The 16458-nt window shown below is 50.0% G+C and overlaps 1 protein-coding gene across 1 annotated transcript; it reads right to left on the bottom strand.

Moving 5' to 3' along the window:
* Positions 1-6448: 6448 nt before the first annotated feature.
* On the bottom strand, positions 6449-14882 carry ASB6 (ankyrin repeat and SOCS box containing 6). Its single transcript, XM_066580521.1, has 7 exons — positions 14763-14882; positions 14195-14339; positions 12209-12384; positions 8509-8615; positions 8253-8361; positions 8007-8093; positions 6449-7378 (listed from the first exon to the last, which is right to left on the bottom strand). The coding sequence occupies exons 2-7, from the start codon at positions 14314-14316 to the stop codon at positions 6705-6707; spliced, it is 1275 nt and encodes a 424-aa protein (XP_066436618.1). The 5' UTR covers positions 14317-14339; positions 14763-14882; the 3' UTR covers positions 6449-6704.
* Positions 14883-16458: the final 1576 nt, after the last annotated feature.

Below are 16458 nucleotides of genomic sequence, written 5' to 3'. Positions count from 1 at the left end.
GCAGTCAGTGTATGCGCTCCATCGAAGAGATCAGCAAGTCTACTGAGTCGGAGACGCAGACCGAGCGCCGCTTGTCAGAGCTGACGGGGACACAGGTAAATATGAAGGTACAGGGTTAGCAAAATTAAACTTCACCCAATTTGGTGGGCGCTAGAAGGCATTCGGCTGCTCCAAATGAGATGAAATTCAAGACAGCGGCCCCTTCAGATGATGTGCTGTCCATTTAAGAAAAAAGGAATTTGTCAACAACTCTCCATTTGCAAAAGCATGTTTCCCACTGCAGCACATGAGTCTGCTTTAGGCCTCGTGTCCGCGGGCCCGCGCGGTTTCTCTCGTGCAGGATCCAGCAGCGGATTCTACCCGGCCTGCAGAATTTAGGCCCGAAAGTACATTATACTTGCCCGTCCTCACGCTGTGGGGCTCTCCTCCGTGCAGGCTGGATCTTCTTTCTTCTGCGCGGTGGATGCGCTCCAGACGCCGGCAATGTGCTACGCGAATGCGCCATTTTTAATTTTTTTTATAACTCCTGCGGTCTTGCAGTCTGCAGCACGGACGCATGGACAGACTGTCTGCGCTGCAGATCCAATCAGCTTCCATTGGCTTCAAGGGGAACAGAACGTGCGAGAAAACTGCTTCAAAATGGAGCATGCTGCGGGGAAAATAACATCCGCAGGTATTTAAATACAAAATCCAGGTGTGTGATCTGCGCCCATAGGGAATTATTGGGCACCCGTGGGCATGTAAATGTTTCCCTATGGGTGCAACTCACTCACTCTCCCTCCCTCCATTTATGCCATGGACAATGAGGCCTTTATCGCTACAGCATGCCGACAAATGTGGTCCTTCAGATCTAATGATTGAGGCAGGTTGGTCACAGTAGACCTCGTCCTCTACAGCGCCCCCTACCTGTGACTTTTTCCCCATAAATGGTGAGCGTATCGCCTGCATTTGATCTCCTTTGGAGCAGCAAAACGCCTTCCAGAGGCTTCTCTGTTTGGGAAGTTTAATTCTGCGAACTCTACACCCCCCTGGACTCTTCGGTCCCTGTTGTATGAGCACATAAAGGTCCGTTCACACGCAGATGATCATTACCAAAATCTGCAACAGATTTCACCCTTTCAGTTGAATTTAAACTCAAGGAGTGAAAGCTACTGCAACTTCACCCCAAAGCATGTGGGAGTTTTTACAGGGGCCCCCAAAAAATAGCCTTTTTCTTTGCCAATCTAGAGATGAGCGAACGTACTCGGATAAGCACTACTCGTCCGAGTAATGTGCTTTATCCGAGTACCTCCCCGCTCGTCCTGAAAGATTCGGGACGCGCCGCGGAGCGGGGAGCTGCAGGGGAGAGCGGGGAGGAACGGAGGGGAGATCTTTCTCTCCCTCTCTCCCGCCCGCTCTGCCCCTGCTCCCCGCTGCGACTCACCTGTCAGCAGCGGAGCGCCCCGAATCTTTCAGGACGAGCGGCGAGATACTCGGATAAGGCACATTACTCGGACGAGTAGTGCTTATCCGAGTACGTTCGCTCATCTCTACGCCAATCATAGCATGCTTTGGGGGTGGCCAAAAAAAAACTTCACCCGTGTGACTAAATACCAATTTTAAAAAAAACAACAACGCCGCCCTACGTTTCTGGCACTTCTTTCTCACTCAAAAACACCAGTGAAATAAGGAAGCCGTTTACTCCGTATCTTTCAGGCAATGATCGATGGCCGATCGCTTGCTTATTCATTGGCCTGAGCAGCAGGCAGTGTAAAAGACATTAAGCCTTTGGGTAACCTTCTCCGAGTATATAACAGCCACATGAGTCAATAGTACGGCCGAGGGGCCGGGGTGGACGACCGCCATCTTGTCCCCCACTGAGCTTCAGACGATTTCGTAGCAATGTCAGTGCTACAAATCGCATGTATGTAGAGCCCGTGCTTCCCTATGGGTTGGTCCCCACGGGCGAGGTCCTGTAGTCTATTACATTGGGAGACTACATAATCGCAGCATGCTATAAACAGCTGCGATTTGCTATTCGCTGTAGCCCATGTTTCCCCATGGAGGCGGCTGCTTTCTCGCACGAACTTGGGATTTTCATGCGATGTGATTTTTAACATTAGAAAGTCCTATTAACCTTCTCGCCACACAATCACACGATTTGTATCGCGGGCAGCGGCGACACGATGCCACACTTTACCCAAGAAGAAAAGCATCACTGACGCTACCAGCCTGCCTGTACGTAGCAGCGATATCGCTGTCACCCGTGCGGATACAGCCTCATAGGAAGAGGAAGCTTGGAGCTGATCGGGATGCTCAACGGTATTAGACACGGAAATGTGGCCGTTAGAGATGAGCGAGCGTACTCGCTAAGGCTAACTACTCGAGCGAGTAGTGCCTTATTAGGGTACCTGCCCGCTCATCTCAAAAGATTTGGTGCCGGCGGGGGAGAGCGGTGAGTTGCGGGAGTGAGCAGAAGGGAGAGAGAGAGATTCCCCCTCCCCATTCTCCCCGCCGGGACCTGAATCTTTAGAGATGAGCGGGCAGGTACTCGCATAAGGCACTCCTCGCTCGAGTAGTTTGCCTTAGCGAGTACGCTCGCTCCTCTCTAGTCTGTCAGCAGGTTTATGGTGCCTTATCTGGGGACGGCGGTAAGTACCACCAGAGTCACTTTGTTTAGTGTAATGCTTTTGATAAAATGAGTAAATCTGAATGTCTGACATCCAGATTTTGACACTTTTTGTAAATGGCTAAATACTGCAGCAAATCTGTGTCGAAATCAGCGTGTCCAAAATGTGGATTTCCATTATGAAATATTCCGGTTTGTGTGGAAGCACAATGAGCATGAAAAGATTAAAGCCCCATTTACATGGCCAAAAGGTCGGGCAAACGATGCCCTACACGCGTCCCCGCATGTACCCGCTCCCATGCTGTTTCACAAGAGCGAGTACCTTTGGCCGGCTGCAGGAGCTTTCACTCCTCGCTCTCCCCCACTTGGACACAGCGAATGATCGTCGTTCAGGCTGCCTAAAATCCTGACCCCTGATCGCTCAGTGTAAATGGCCGTCGTTCAGTACTAAACGGCTGCTGTGTTAAGTGAATAGAGAGGGGCGGGAGAGAGCGAGGAGTGAAATCTCCAGCTGTCCCGCTGCGAGCCAGCGATACTCGCTCCTGTGTGACAGCATGGGAGCGAGTACATCTGGGGGACGGGTGGCGTGCAGCAGTTGCCCAACCTTTGTTCCATGTAAATGGGGCTTCAAAATCCAGATTCTCATTAACGCCATACCTCGGTCATATCTAGCCCTCTCATCATCAGCATATTCATGAATGGTGCCAGTGGCGAGAAGCACAGTGCTGAGTATACCACTAGGGGGCAGCCAACTTCTCTGGATTATGGTTAGGTTTCTTACACATTACGATTTTCCCTCTGCCCCGCACTCCGGCTCACGAGTCTAAAACGGCATTGAAATGGTAAGCTGGATGGAACCATAGGGGTGTCACTTCCACACCCTCAATCCAATGGTCTCCATCTACTCCGTCTTTTTAAGAGGATAGACCAGCAGTGTTCCCTGCACTGTACTGACGGGGACCAAAGGGGGCTCAGTTTTAGATGTTAAAGGAAACCTGCTATCACTATAAATCACATGAGGGAACAGGTAGTCTGGGGTGCTGCATTTATACTCACGTGGTGCCCCCGCCAGTTGGCATGCACACACACCATTGACTTTTTCGACAGCCGTGTGCTCACACTCTCCCATTCATCTCTATGGGACACTATGCACACAGAGCCGTCTGCAGAGTCATGCGGGATGCAACTCCCTACAGTGTAGGAACAGGGACCCGGGGAATATCAAACGCAGTGCCCCGTTCCCTCACCTTTGACCCCCATAATGTAGTTTATGGGGCTCAAAGGTGATAACAGGTTCTCTTTTTTTTTTTTAAAGCAATGGTCTCATAGCGGCTGGGGGCTAAGGGTTAACCCCAAGATGTAAAATGTTAGGGTCCATTCAGATGGCTGGATTGTCTATCTGTGTACTTCAGGCAGCACGGGGCTGGTCCGTCACGCAAAAGGAAGTCTTCACAGGCAAAAGTGAATTTTGGAATCCAGAGCTGCACCGCGGCCTCTTTATACAGGGAGGCCTTTAAAATGAACTCGCGTATTACTAAGAGACCATCCAAGGTCTGATAGTCCCTCCTTATACTCTATGGGGCCGGCCCCCGGGGCCTTTTAGACTGGCTGAGAAGCAACCTATTGGCACGAGCACCGATTGGTGAATGCTAACATTTACAAAGGCTGCTCTCATTGGTCGGCAGCGCATCTTCCTTGCCACTTCCATGGACCGCTAACGAGCGAGCGTTTTATAATTACATCAAAGACAGAATCTGCTGACCAATGAGCATCTGCTTATTCTATGCAGCAATGCGATATAGCGGAGTGGGCACACGGGTACAACATGCTGTACCTACCACCACCCTGGAGGAGAAAAGCTGCTATGTATTACCGTACAACAACATTAGGGCTCTTTCACAAGAGCGCATAAACGGTGCGACTGATTATATGCAACCTCCTGTGGCAATGCAGGCATTCACATGGGCGATGATATGGCGCATGGAAACATGAAAAAGGGAACATACACGACCAAAATACACGCCAACGTCTATATGTTGGGCAAAAAGATAGTTCTGGAACTAGGTTTTGGCTAATATACGCCAGCAGGTCCCATAGACTCCTATGGGAGCAGGGAAAATGGGAGGGGGGGGGCAGCGAAAAGCTTACAGCTGCCTCTATGGAGGCATTAGAAGTCATTCTGAGAAGTAAAGCCGAGCGAGGGTTTTCCAGGGTGCAGCGTATTTTTTCGCTAAAAACCACGCTCAACGGTCGTGTGAATGGGTGAGAAAACGCTAAGTACTAAAGTCCTTTCATTGCAATTTTATGGCACCGGCGAGTAAAAACATATACGCTCGTGTGAAAGAACCCGTAAGCTCAAGTACGCACCCCCCCTCCCAAAACAGACCCTTTAAAGTGATTTTCCAGGCCATTACTATTAATTATCCATCTTCAGCATTAGTGATTAGTAGTTGATCACCATGGATCCGCTGCTTGGGATCCTCGGTGATCAGCTGATTGGCCTGCTGTTGGTGCAGCGGGGCCAGATGTCCACATTGGTGGTGAGGGCAGAAAGGGTAAGGCTGGGTTCCCACGGGACGGAAATCTCACGGAATGTCTGCAGGGGGACTAAGATTTCGGCAGGGGAACGGCTGCTTCAGGGTGCGTTCCCACAAACGTATATCGGCTCGGTTTTCACGCCGAGCTGATATACGTTGTCCTCGTGTGCAGAGGGGGGAGGCTGGAAGAGCCTAGGAGCAGAAACTCTGCTCCCGCCCCCTCTCTGCCTCCTCTCCACCCCTCTGCACTATTTGCAATGGGGAGAGGCGGAACGGGGGCGGGGCTAATTCCCGGACCTTAGCCCCGCCCCCGTTCCGGCTCCTCTCATTGCAAATAGTGCAGAGGGGCGGAGAGGGGGCGGGAGCTCAGTTCCTGCTCTGAGGCTCTTCCAGCCTCCCCCCTCTGCACACAAGGACAACGTATATCGGCTCGGCGTGAAAACCGAGCCGATATACGTTCGTGGGAACGCACCCTCAAGCTGCTTTTCTGTCTGTATTCCGCTATGGAAATCTTTCCCCCTAGAAGTAAGGGAGTCCGCAGCGGAATCGGCGATACAGTCGACATCTCGCGGATTTGAATTTCACGCCGCATGTCAGTTTCCGTGCGGCTCGTCCACAACGTGTGAACGAAATGTTTACAAATCTTGTTCACTTTGATGCTTAGTCTCGGGTTCAAAAATGGATGTGGAATGTCCACCCTGTGGGCACCCGGCCGAAGAGGCAGATAACTTCTATAGGAGTGAAACCACCTCTGAGACTTCCTTCTCCAACCCAGATGATGACATCCAGTCCCGCTGCGCTGACAGGAGGCCGATCAGCTGATCCCTGGCGCTCAACGATTGATGATGATCTATCCTGAGGATAAATCATCAATCGTATTTGTCCAGAAAGCCACGTTAATGAAAAATTAGGTATTTAAAGGTGTACATACACTTTAAGGGTCCAAGCCAAACAAGAGACCCGATCTATAGCTCCTAAACCTTAATCTACAGGTGGTTGATAATCCAAAATTTCAGTGCTCTAGAAAGTCACCTACAGGTGCCACTGCAAAGACAATGTTATGTCTTGAGGTATTTACATATTTTTTTCCCCAAGGTGCATTGCTTTTATACAGTGGTCTCCAATCTGTGGTTTCTCTCTGCAGGCTGTCTGGACATGCTGCTAGTTGTAGTAGCATGCCAGCTAGGCAGCCACAGATTATAGACTTCTGCCTTAAAGTTGCTCTTCTTTTATATTAGATCTCCACAAGGTGGACCAGTAGCTTTCCAATTTACAGGAAGACATTTTACCCCGAGCCGTCCTCTACCACCAGAGCTCCATTTATTACAATAGATACCATGTTCTCCACAGGTCCGGGCGAGAAGGGTGGGGTTCATGCAGAAATTCATTTCCAGATAATGGGTTAATACCCCGATGAAATAGATCAGCCTTCGATTACTACACCCTGATCACAGACGCAAGAGAAACAGGTGGGGGGATTGAACCTCTGCACTGCAGAAGCTCCAGTAGGGTTGAAGTGTAAGGACACGGGGCAAAGTCTTCTCTTGGGAAGTCCTCCACTATAAGTCGTCTTCATAGGAGGCAGCAGGATGGATAAGAAGATACAGTTTCAGCCGGTCAGGAAGGGGCAAAGATTTCACTTTGACGTCCACAGGCCAAGGCCTGAGCCTCTGGCGGATGTAGACCCTGCACCAATGCTTCAGCGTAGGGGGCGACTGCTCCAGCTGTTTCAGGGACTGGTGTAGGGCGGTCACTTTGTCCGCATGGACCCTGCAGTTCGATGTGTTGATATCAAAGTTCCTGGGCAGAGTGATCCTGGGAGACTGAGCGACCATCAGCTCCAGGACGCTCTCGGCTTTGTTCAGCAGGTCCACAGAGTCACAGTCCTCGCAGCTGCCCAGGTAAGTGCACAGCCTGTCAAAGACTATGTGAAAGCCAGACCAGCAGGACGGGCCGTGCAGCGAGCAGTTGTACGAAGCACCAGATTCTAGAAGGAAACGCAGGAGAGGGAAGTGCAGCTTGAAGCTCTTGAGGCACGTGTGGGTGAGGGACTCGTGGGACGGGCACTCGCTGGGGTCGGCGCCGTGGACCATCAACAGCTGGCTGACCCGGAAGCAGAAGTGGTTAATCAGCTTTGCCTCATCGTTATCCGATCCAACAGTCTCTCCCAGTAGGAAGATGATGCTTGAAAATACGGTGTCACAATCCTTGGTTGTGACCTTCACATCAGCGCCTAGAAGATAGAAGGGGAGGTAAGCAGTGGCGGTACTTGTGGTTTAGGACCAGCCCTAGCATCACAATTACTCCCTATTCTAGATTCCCCTAACCACGTTTTGTCTTACCAATAGGACCAGCTATCAGTTGGCAGTAGTAGCTGTTCAATTTCCCTGCAGTGCCCCCAGAGGAGAAATGAAGTGTTACAGTCATCAATAAATAAATGACCGTGTAATGCAGTGACTTGTCTATTGCTCTAGAAGACCAAACAATTCTTGATGAAGGACCTGTTACAGGATCGTCTAGGAAGAGAAACACTAACCCAAGCCGTTACAGGTCCTGCAGTGGTGGCATCTCCACTTCTGGCGGTCACATGCTATGGATTCGTCGTCCTCTCATCGTGTTGTTCGTGACGCCATTTAGGGGAGCTGTCCGACTGGCTCATCAATAACTAAGCCAGCCCCTTCTCTGCATCAGCCATAACAGAAAAGGGGGCTGGCTTAGCTAATGAAATGAGCCCCATCAGCCCCCTGTGATGACATCACCAAAAAGATTGGGGTAGAATCCATACCATGTGACCTAGTGTCAGAAACAGGCTGGAAGTTTCTGGTATTGCTGGACAGAGGGCCTGCATTGAGGTGACTTACCTCCTTCCAACAGCAAGCGGATATTTTCAGTGTTGTGAATCTGGACCCCGTCACTGCTGGCCAGTGCGTGCAGCAGCGCCGTCTTACCTGCCAACATTAACAAAGTGGTTCGGGCAGAGCAACAAAGAACAAGGCAAAAGGTCAAATGGGCACATTTAACCCCTTCCTGCTGCAGCTTTTTTTTCATTTAAATGATTTCCCTCACCACTTTCAAACAAACCTACGCCACGTGCGCCAGTCACTGACCATTTTTATCTGCGGTGTTCACATCTGCTCCGAGCTCAAGAAGTCGCTGTAAACATGGCAGCCGTTCGGACTCCTCGCTGGCCAGGTCCAGCGGACTGCTTTCATGAATCTGAACCAGAGAAAGTATTGACAGTGAGTGATGCAAACACAAGACTATCGAGGTCTGGTCATCCTCTGGATATGCCATGGATGTGTAAGATGGAATACCCCTTTAATATCAGACCGTTATACCAACTGGGGGGGGGAGTTGTCTCACCCGGTCCCTCTTATTAATATCTGCGCCATTTTGCACCAGTAGCTCTACCATGCCGGGTTGGTTCCGGAGGACGGCGATGTGAAGAGCTGTGTAGTACGTCACAGGATCTGGGAAGATAAAAAAAAAAGTGGATAACCTTGGTCAAAATCTGTAATGTCACTTTAAGGGTTAACTTACCCTATTAGGAAATATTGAGGAGAGATCCCCTGGTCAGGACCCTCCTTTATACAGAGCAGATACTAAAATTATGTCTCACCCTGGAGGACTGTCCTGTATTACACAGGCAGCTTATTGATTTCAATGCCAATGGTGTAATGCTTCATTTTCCCTGTGGAGGCGCTGCAGGGGAAGTAAACACTTGCAGCCAGGTTTGCCCACAGATTACAGCTGATCACAGGATGTCTCACTGCTGGAACCTTCAGTGATCAGCCAAGTGTCAGGAAAGATTTCTAACCAAAAGTCATTGTCCAAAGTGGACACAGGGATTTATCTGGGACCTTACGCCCCCTACAGTCCAGGAGGAGCCCTGCTCCTCCTGCAGGAAAAAAAAACAGTTTTGGACAAATAGAACTTGTTCTACTTTAAACGACTGTAACTCTGGTTCTATCAGGGCCATCGACCTACTTTTGGTGGTGTTGTCAGTGGCACTATAGAACAAAAGCTACAGTCATTTGAAGTGGGGTCTGGAATACTGAAGTTTACCGCTGTCCGTGTGTGTAGAGCAGAGAGGGAGGAGCAGGCTGCTTAGAAGAAATCTATGAGTAGCTCGTCTTTCGCTCTGTCCCAGGGAAGGGGGTGACACAGACTTTCTTCATTATTCCCCCCGAGGAAAATATTTGCTCTCTGATTGTCACATATGGGGTCTTTTTCCCCAGAAAAGATGAAGACTTGCTCATCTAATCAATCCTTTACACAGTTTTACTCTGCAAATGGTGTAGTCATTGCCGACATCTAAGCACTTTTATAGAAAAGGTTAACACTTTCTTTTACTCCTTACACAAGGCTTTAAATATTAAAGTGAAAAAGAAAAAAAAAAAAAACACAACATAAAAAAATGCCACATCCATCACAACCGGTACTATAAAATATTACATTAATCCAACACAGTAAATTGCATAAAAAAAAGAAAATGCCAAAATAACCGATTTAAAAAAAAAAAATCATATATACCGCTAAATTGTATCAATAAAAACTACTACAAAAAAGGCCTCATACAGCTCAGTCAACAGAAAAATAACAATGCTGCAGACACTCTGCCCCCGACATACGGCTCCACAAAAACTTGTGTACAATAAAAACTTTTTTTTTTATTTTTACAAAGTAGTAACATTTGGGTTCGTCCTCATGGTAACGACCCGCAGCATAAAGGCAACATAATATTCACACCACACTGAGCATCACCAAAACAAAAATCCCAAAAATCAATGGTGGAATTTTTTATTTGTTGCTACCCAGTAAAAACCATAAAATAGCCGTTATTCCGTCCATTATATCTGAAGGATCCCAGTCCTTATAAAAACTAGAACTCGGCCCGCAAAATACAGGTTGCCCCACGGCTACAAGGATGGGGAAAAGTTATGACTGCTGGAACACAACGGGGGAAACTATTCACTGGCTAGAATTAGTTATGTCACTAAGGGGTTAAAAATGCACTTCAGGCGACCGAGTTCTGCGCCAAATATATTTACATGAGACGTAAATTCAAAATTTACAACAAGTGACATTTTCTAGAGGGTTTTTTCACATTTAATGTGGCTGTTGGGAGGTTATTAGCTGCGCCCATCAGAGACCGGCCATGGCACGTCCACAGGCAACTCCGCGAGCGTCCACTAAGGCCTCATGACCACTGGACAAATGGATTTAGGAAGGCCGCACGGGTGTCCCGCACACGTGATCCGCGCCCATAGGGATACATTGGACACCCGCAGGTAAGTAAATACCTGCGGATGTCAATTTTCCCTGCTGCGTGGATCGCACGTGCGAGAAAACACCCGCCGCATGCTCCATTTTCTGCGGGGCTCTGTAGAAGCCTATGGAAGCCGCCCGGTCCCGCGGTACACCTGCAGCTGAATTACTGCTCTCCGGCGTGAGAGAGCAGGAGTACAAAAAAAAAAAAAAGGAGTGCACGGCTTCCAGCGTGCCAAGCACATCCGCCAGGCAGAGGGAAAGAAGATCCGGCCGCATTTCCTATGTTATGCATTTGTGTGACTCCCATTGACTTCTATGTTAGCAGCAGCATGGAGAAGCCACTCAGCTGCTTCTGTAAGCCCCAACCAGTAGCCATCACCCTCAGCTGGGGGGGCTGAACTAGACATGGTGGGAGTCCTAGAGGGGGGGAGCGGCTGCTATGATGGTCACCCCAAAGCTAATGCCTCCTGTCATATGATGTCAGAAGCGGATGTTGGCGGTCTGGCAGTAGAGCTTGAACCTTCCCGCCAATATCCGGTAGACTTTCTAGCCATGCGACAGCAGAAGGGCGATCCGACCGGAAAGTGTATTTACAGCTAAGATGTGTAACCTTATTCCTCCGTGCAGAAAACAATTGCGCCCGTTAACATTCGCTGATGCTTGCTGAACGTTTATGCAGACCAAACAGTGGATCAGCTCATCGGCGCCAATCACAGTTCATAATGCCGCCTGCAGACGGCACATCTGGGTGCTACATGCGGGAGCGCGCAGCAGAAACCGGACCCTACCGCTGCCGGCGTCCACACGTGGCTGCCTCTGTTCTTTTTAACCTGTATTGCGGATGGACCCGGCGCCTCGCCGTCAGACATGCGCAGCACAGATTTTTCTTTTCCCCATGCCATCGCTAGGCGATGCCGTGGGCACCCGTGACCTCAATGTCAATTACAGATGGGCCGCGGGTCGGACGGCTTCCATTGACTTCAATGGAAGCCATTAGTGCGGAGCCCACACAAAAATGGCACATGCTACGATTTTTCCTCTATTTGCGGAAACTGCAATTGGTTTCCGCAGGTGTGCAGGAAGCAGCGGGTTTCCCTAGGATGTAACGAACGGTATTTGCCACGGATCCACAGTGCGGACGCCGACCGCGCATACCGCAATGCAGATCTGTTGGTGTGCAGGCGGCCTAAGTGTCTCCAACACATTGAGGCTCATACTCCGCTCCCCGGTTGTAATCCACTGATTGGCGCTGATCAAGATGCTCTTCATATCATGGTGTGACAGCTGTGCACAGTCATCCGGGGCGTGCCTTGTCCTGCATGTTGCCCCCACCCACCGCCTCGCTGTGCCAACATCCAATTTTTGGTCTCTGTACACATTCAAGCATCGTTGACGGTCAACGGGGGCATTTTTTCTGCACAGAAGAATTCAGTTGCACGTTTGCTTTATACGCGCGTCCATAGCAGACGCCATTTTGGCAGACCGCCCCTCCGCTGCCATCTGTCACACGACAACATTTACTGGATTTTGGTGGAAAGGGTCAAACTATATTACCGTAACACCAACATCCGCTTCTGACGTCATGCGCCAACGTAATAAGGCAGGAGACAGTTATATCAGACCTGCGGAGATGCCATGGGAGGTCTCGGGTGCCTCCAGCACGGACTATCACTGGTGGTCACCCAGCCTTCCCGGCATCTCATACATGGCGACTCGTCTCTTCCCACTCAGGTGTCTGGGGGACGGGCGCTACAGCAGCCATGTTGGGAACAATAGAAATCTGAGTATTTACCTTCAAAGTTGAGGTCGGCGCCGCACTGCAGGAGGATCGCGGCGGCGGGCAGCAGCCCCAGTTCAGCCACCTTCAGCAAGGAGTAACTTATCCCCTCGCGGTAGAACACAGACTGCGAATGTCTCTCCAGCAGTTTGTGCAGGGCAAGGAACTTGTCATCCTGCGCGGCCAGGAAGCTGCGGACAAGCAGAACAGGAAGTGTCATGTGCACCGGGAATGTGCGTCCCCTCACCTCATGTAGCCCCAATACCACCCCGACGCCGCTTCTACCAGTGTAGCACGGACTGGTTTTTACACTTCAGCATCTCTGCTTACTGTCAGTGAATGGGATTCTGTTTACAAACATATTTCTCAGCAGGGGCTTTGATACAATGTATCCAGTGCAGACGAGTCTCTTCTGTCCTGATCATTTGTTACAATGTGTCAGTGTAGATATATATCCTAGACTGGATACAACGGTAACAAACCCTCAGCTGTGATAACCATTCGGGCAGATTACCTCTCCGTGAGCCGTTCGGATTTTTCACTGACTGGAAACGGACAGAACCATTAGAGTAAATAATGTGTATTCAGGCGAACTGACGCTCGTAAAACACAGCGGGTCCGATCGGCTATGAAAGTCTATGGGAGCATAAAAGACGTAGCAAACATGGATCTTACACGCGTGTGCGCCGCGGTATTGGATTTTTTTTTTTGTGCGAGTGAAAAATGGACGATGCGATGAACGCAACACGCAGAGAAATCAGTCCAGTTTTCAAGGACCAAACTGTCATCTGCCCGTGTGAATGAGCCCCTCTGCGCTCATCTCTGGCAGGGGCTCCATGCAGACAGTCTAGACGAAATAGCGGATCACGCTGCGCTATTTCAACCAGGAATATTCCAGGCGACGATCCGGAGACCAGACGGGCCGTATACTACAGATAATGGGGTCCACGGCCGGAACCGCTGGATCGGGCGCTAGGATGGGGACGAACAACAGACAAAGGTCGTGTTCGCACTGCGGCAAATTCTGCAGCTTTGTGTCGTGGTTTTGGGGCAAATGGACAAAACCTGCGAGTGGAATTCTGACACGAAACATCACATCTCTGCATCAACTCGGCACTCCTGGATGCGGAAACGCGGTTTTGTGCGTCAGAATTCCAAGCACGGATTTTGCCCGTTCACACCAAAAATCGTGGCGGAGAGCCGCGGATCATGACACGGATTCTGAGCGGGATTTACCATGAAAAAGTCTGCCGCGATTCTACCGTACGAACGGGACTTCAGCGCTACAGCGAACACGGCCTCAGCTCTGCAGCGCGGTTTAGTCCGCGGTAACGACTCGTTCACATCTGCGCTTCGCTTTCCATTTGTAATGGATCCGTTTCTGTTTTTTAAATGAAGCCAATAGCAAAACCGAATAAAAAAAAAAAAACACGAACGGACGAGCGCCAATGTTTACTTTGTATTAATGGATTCAGCAGCCACAACTGCAGGAAGAAAATATATAAAGAGGCGCAAAATCTGTAAAGAGGCGCATTTCTATCCGTTTCATTTGCTTTCCGTTTCTCAGTGGAATAAAAGCATGGCGGTCTGCGCTATTATGTTCCATTGAAAAACGGAAAGCAAACGGAACCGAACTGAGAACAACCGGCGCTGCGAAGACCCACTGAGATCAAAAGGAAATAACCCGGAGGTGAACAAATCCTAAGTGACTGTTTACTGACAGCAAGCAGAGATCTTACAGAGAGAGCACTAAAGAGCTGCACTCCCCCCCCCCCCCAGCCACTGTTAGGGCTCATTCACATCAGCTTCCTGCTCCGTTCAGCCGCACTGAACCGCCATGCGAGGAAACAAACAGAATACAACGGGATCCTGCGGTTTCCATCCGCTATTTTGCTGGATTTGCGTGCGGCGCCATTTCCTCCTGCGTTTTTAGCGGACATCTATGTCTGCTCTTTGCGGAGGCTCGGATGCTGATGTGAACGCCTTCGGACGTTGTCGTACCTGGCAGTGCTCGGCGGCGCCTCCGTCTGCTCCGGGTCCTGGATGCCCGCCGCGCCCAGGATCTCATCTACCAGAGGCTGGTACTCAAATATTATCCTCCGGAAGCCGTGGAGGAAAGGCATGCTGGGAGATTAACGGCTGCGACCTGAAGGGCGGGAATCACACAAGGTTACAAAAAAACGGACAGCGCCGCGTAGCATCCTGCACATTCACCGCGCGAACGCCATGCAACGCCACTAGGAAATATCTAAGACTGCAGAGGTGTAGCGATCCGCAGCCGGTGTAAGACTGCGGCTCTCAGTACACGCGGGTGGCCGCACGCTGCGAGTTGTGGGCGCACAGACTGCAAATATATGCTGAAAGAACACAAACTAGAACATCAGCGCACCAACAACACACTCAGCTCTGCTACATCTACAGTACAGACAGCATGCAGAAGGCTGGGATTAGCAGGGACAGAAGTAAAGCCACAATGTTAGGGCTAATGACGTCATGACAGGATGCATGACGTCAAACTGGAAATAACTCCCGGAGTCTGGACCCCCCCAGCGGATCTGACAGCTCTCACCTGCAGCACTCGGTCCTCAGATCCCGAACGGAAGCGGATGTTGCGACAAAACAAGTCACGGGAGTAGAGGGCGTAACCGGGAACCATGACTGCAATAATCAACTCTGTCCACCAGATGGCAGCGGAGAGATGCAGTAGAGTCATGACGCGGCTCAGCTGAGGAGCGCTGCAGAACACCCTGTTCGCCAGCAGATGGCAGTGTAGAGCCAAAAGATTTAGCACACAGCTCAGCCGAGAGGAGCGCTGCAGTACACCCTGTTCGCCAGCAGATGGCAGTGAAGAGAGACAAAAGATTCAGCACACGACTTAGCTGAGAGGAGCGCTGCAGAGCACCCTGTTCGCCAGCAGATGGCAGTGCAGAGCTAGAGCCGCATTAGAAGAGCCGCAAAACGCGTTATCCCTCAGCAGATGGCAGTGTAGAGTTACCAGCACATTAGAAGAGTTGCAAAATGTTTTATTTTCCAGCAGATGGCAGTGCAGAGCTAAGGGCACATTACAGAGCTGCAAAGCACTCTATTCCCCAGCAGATGGCAGTGCAGAGCTACTGGCGAGTTAGAAGAGCTGTAAAACGCTTTATTTTCCAGCAGATGGCAGTGCAGAGCTAAGAGCACATTACAGAAGCTGCAAAGCACTCTATTCCACAGCAGATGGCAGTGCAGAGCTACTGGTGAGTTAGAAGAACTGCAAAACGTGTTATCCTCCAGCAGATGGCAGTACAGCGCTAGTAGAGCATTACAAGAGGTGAAAAACGTTTTGTCCTCCAGCAGATGGCAGTGCAGAGCTACTAGCACATTAGAAGAGCTGCAGAATGAGTTATCCTCCAGCAGGGGGCAGCTGTTTGGGCTCCTGTACATTACGTTGATGTACGGGGACTTGTGGGGCCCTTTTACATTGATTTTGTGTTTTGCGCACACATTTTGCGCTTAAAAACAGTACGACCTGCCATATCTTTCTGTGTTTTGTGCAGCAAAGGTCCCCATAGAAATCTATGCGTAAAACCGCGAAAAAAAGAACATATCTGGACCTCGTTAGATTAAGTAACCTTTTAATCCGTGGCATGAGTGCGTCGCACGTGGGTGTGCACTGGCCCTGCGTGCGCAAAAAGTACAGTACTATGTGCAGACCTGCGCAAATCAACCTCATTAATGCACAAATACATTGCGCTGGTGCTTTTACGCATACGCTCATGTGGAGCCGCCCTTACTGAGAATTGAGGCAGATGGAAGAAATCTCCGGCCGCTCCGCCTCCAGCGGATTACACGGTTGTCCCGTGTAGAAGGACCCTCGTGCCCCAACTATCCGGCAGTATGAGGATAGCGAGCTCCTGGCGCAAATGACATCATCACTGTTTTCCTCACTTTTGTTCTGTTCTCGGACCAGAAAAACTGAAATTAAATGTGCTCTAACATAACTACCCAGCAACTAACCAACGGACGACTGATTTGCATTTCCATCCGTTAGAGACGCAATAGTTTAACGGATCCGTTTTGTTGTTTAAGATGTAGTTTCGTTCTACAAATGCGCGGTTAAATTAGACTTAACTGTACGGCCGAGAAAATCGTGCAACACGCACCAATCTCGTACGAATATGAACCCTATCCTATGAATGCTGTCATACACATGAGCGAGCTTTACCGCATGGCACCGCGATGCGGGAAACTAATTGCTGTAGGTCCTATCTTTGGGCGCGCCTCAT

The sequence above is a fragment of the Eleutherodactylus coqui genome, chromosome 10 (genome assembly GCF_035609145.1).
Source record: "Eleutherodactylus coqui strain aEleCoq1 chromosome 10, aEleCoq1.hap1, whole genome shotgun sequence".
In the NCBI taxonomy this organism is placed as follows: domain Eukaryota; kingdom Metazoa; phylum Chordata; class Amphibia; order Anura; family Eleutherodactylidae; genus Eleutherodactylus; species Eleutherodactylus coqui.
Note: the sequence above shows the minus strand (reverse complement) of the source record. Positions and strands in the feature narration are given on the sequence as shown.

Coding starts and splice junctions, on each gene's coding strand:
- ASB6 (XM_066580521.1), bottom strand. CDS start 14,316: ATGCCTTTCCTCCACGGCTTCCGGAGGATAATATTTGAGTACCAGCCT. Junction 8,616..12,208: donor CGCCGACCTCAACTTTGAAG/GTAAATACTCAG, acceptor TTATCTTCCCAG/ATCCTGTGACGTACTACACA. Junction 8,362..8,508: donor ATATTAATAAGAGGGACCGG/GTGAGACAACTC, acceptor TCTCTGGTTCAG/ATTCATGAAAGCAGTCCGCT.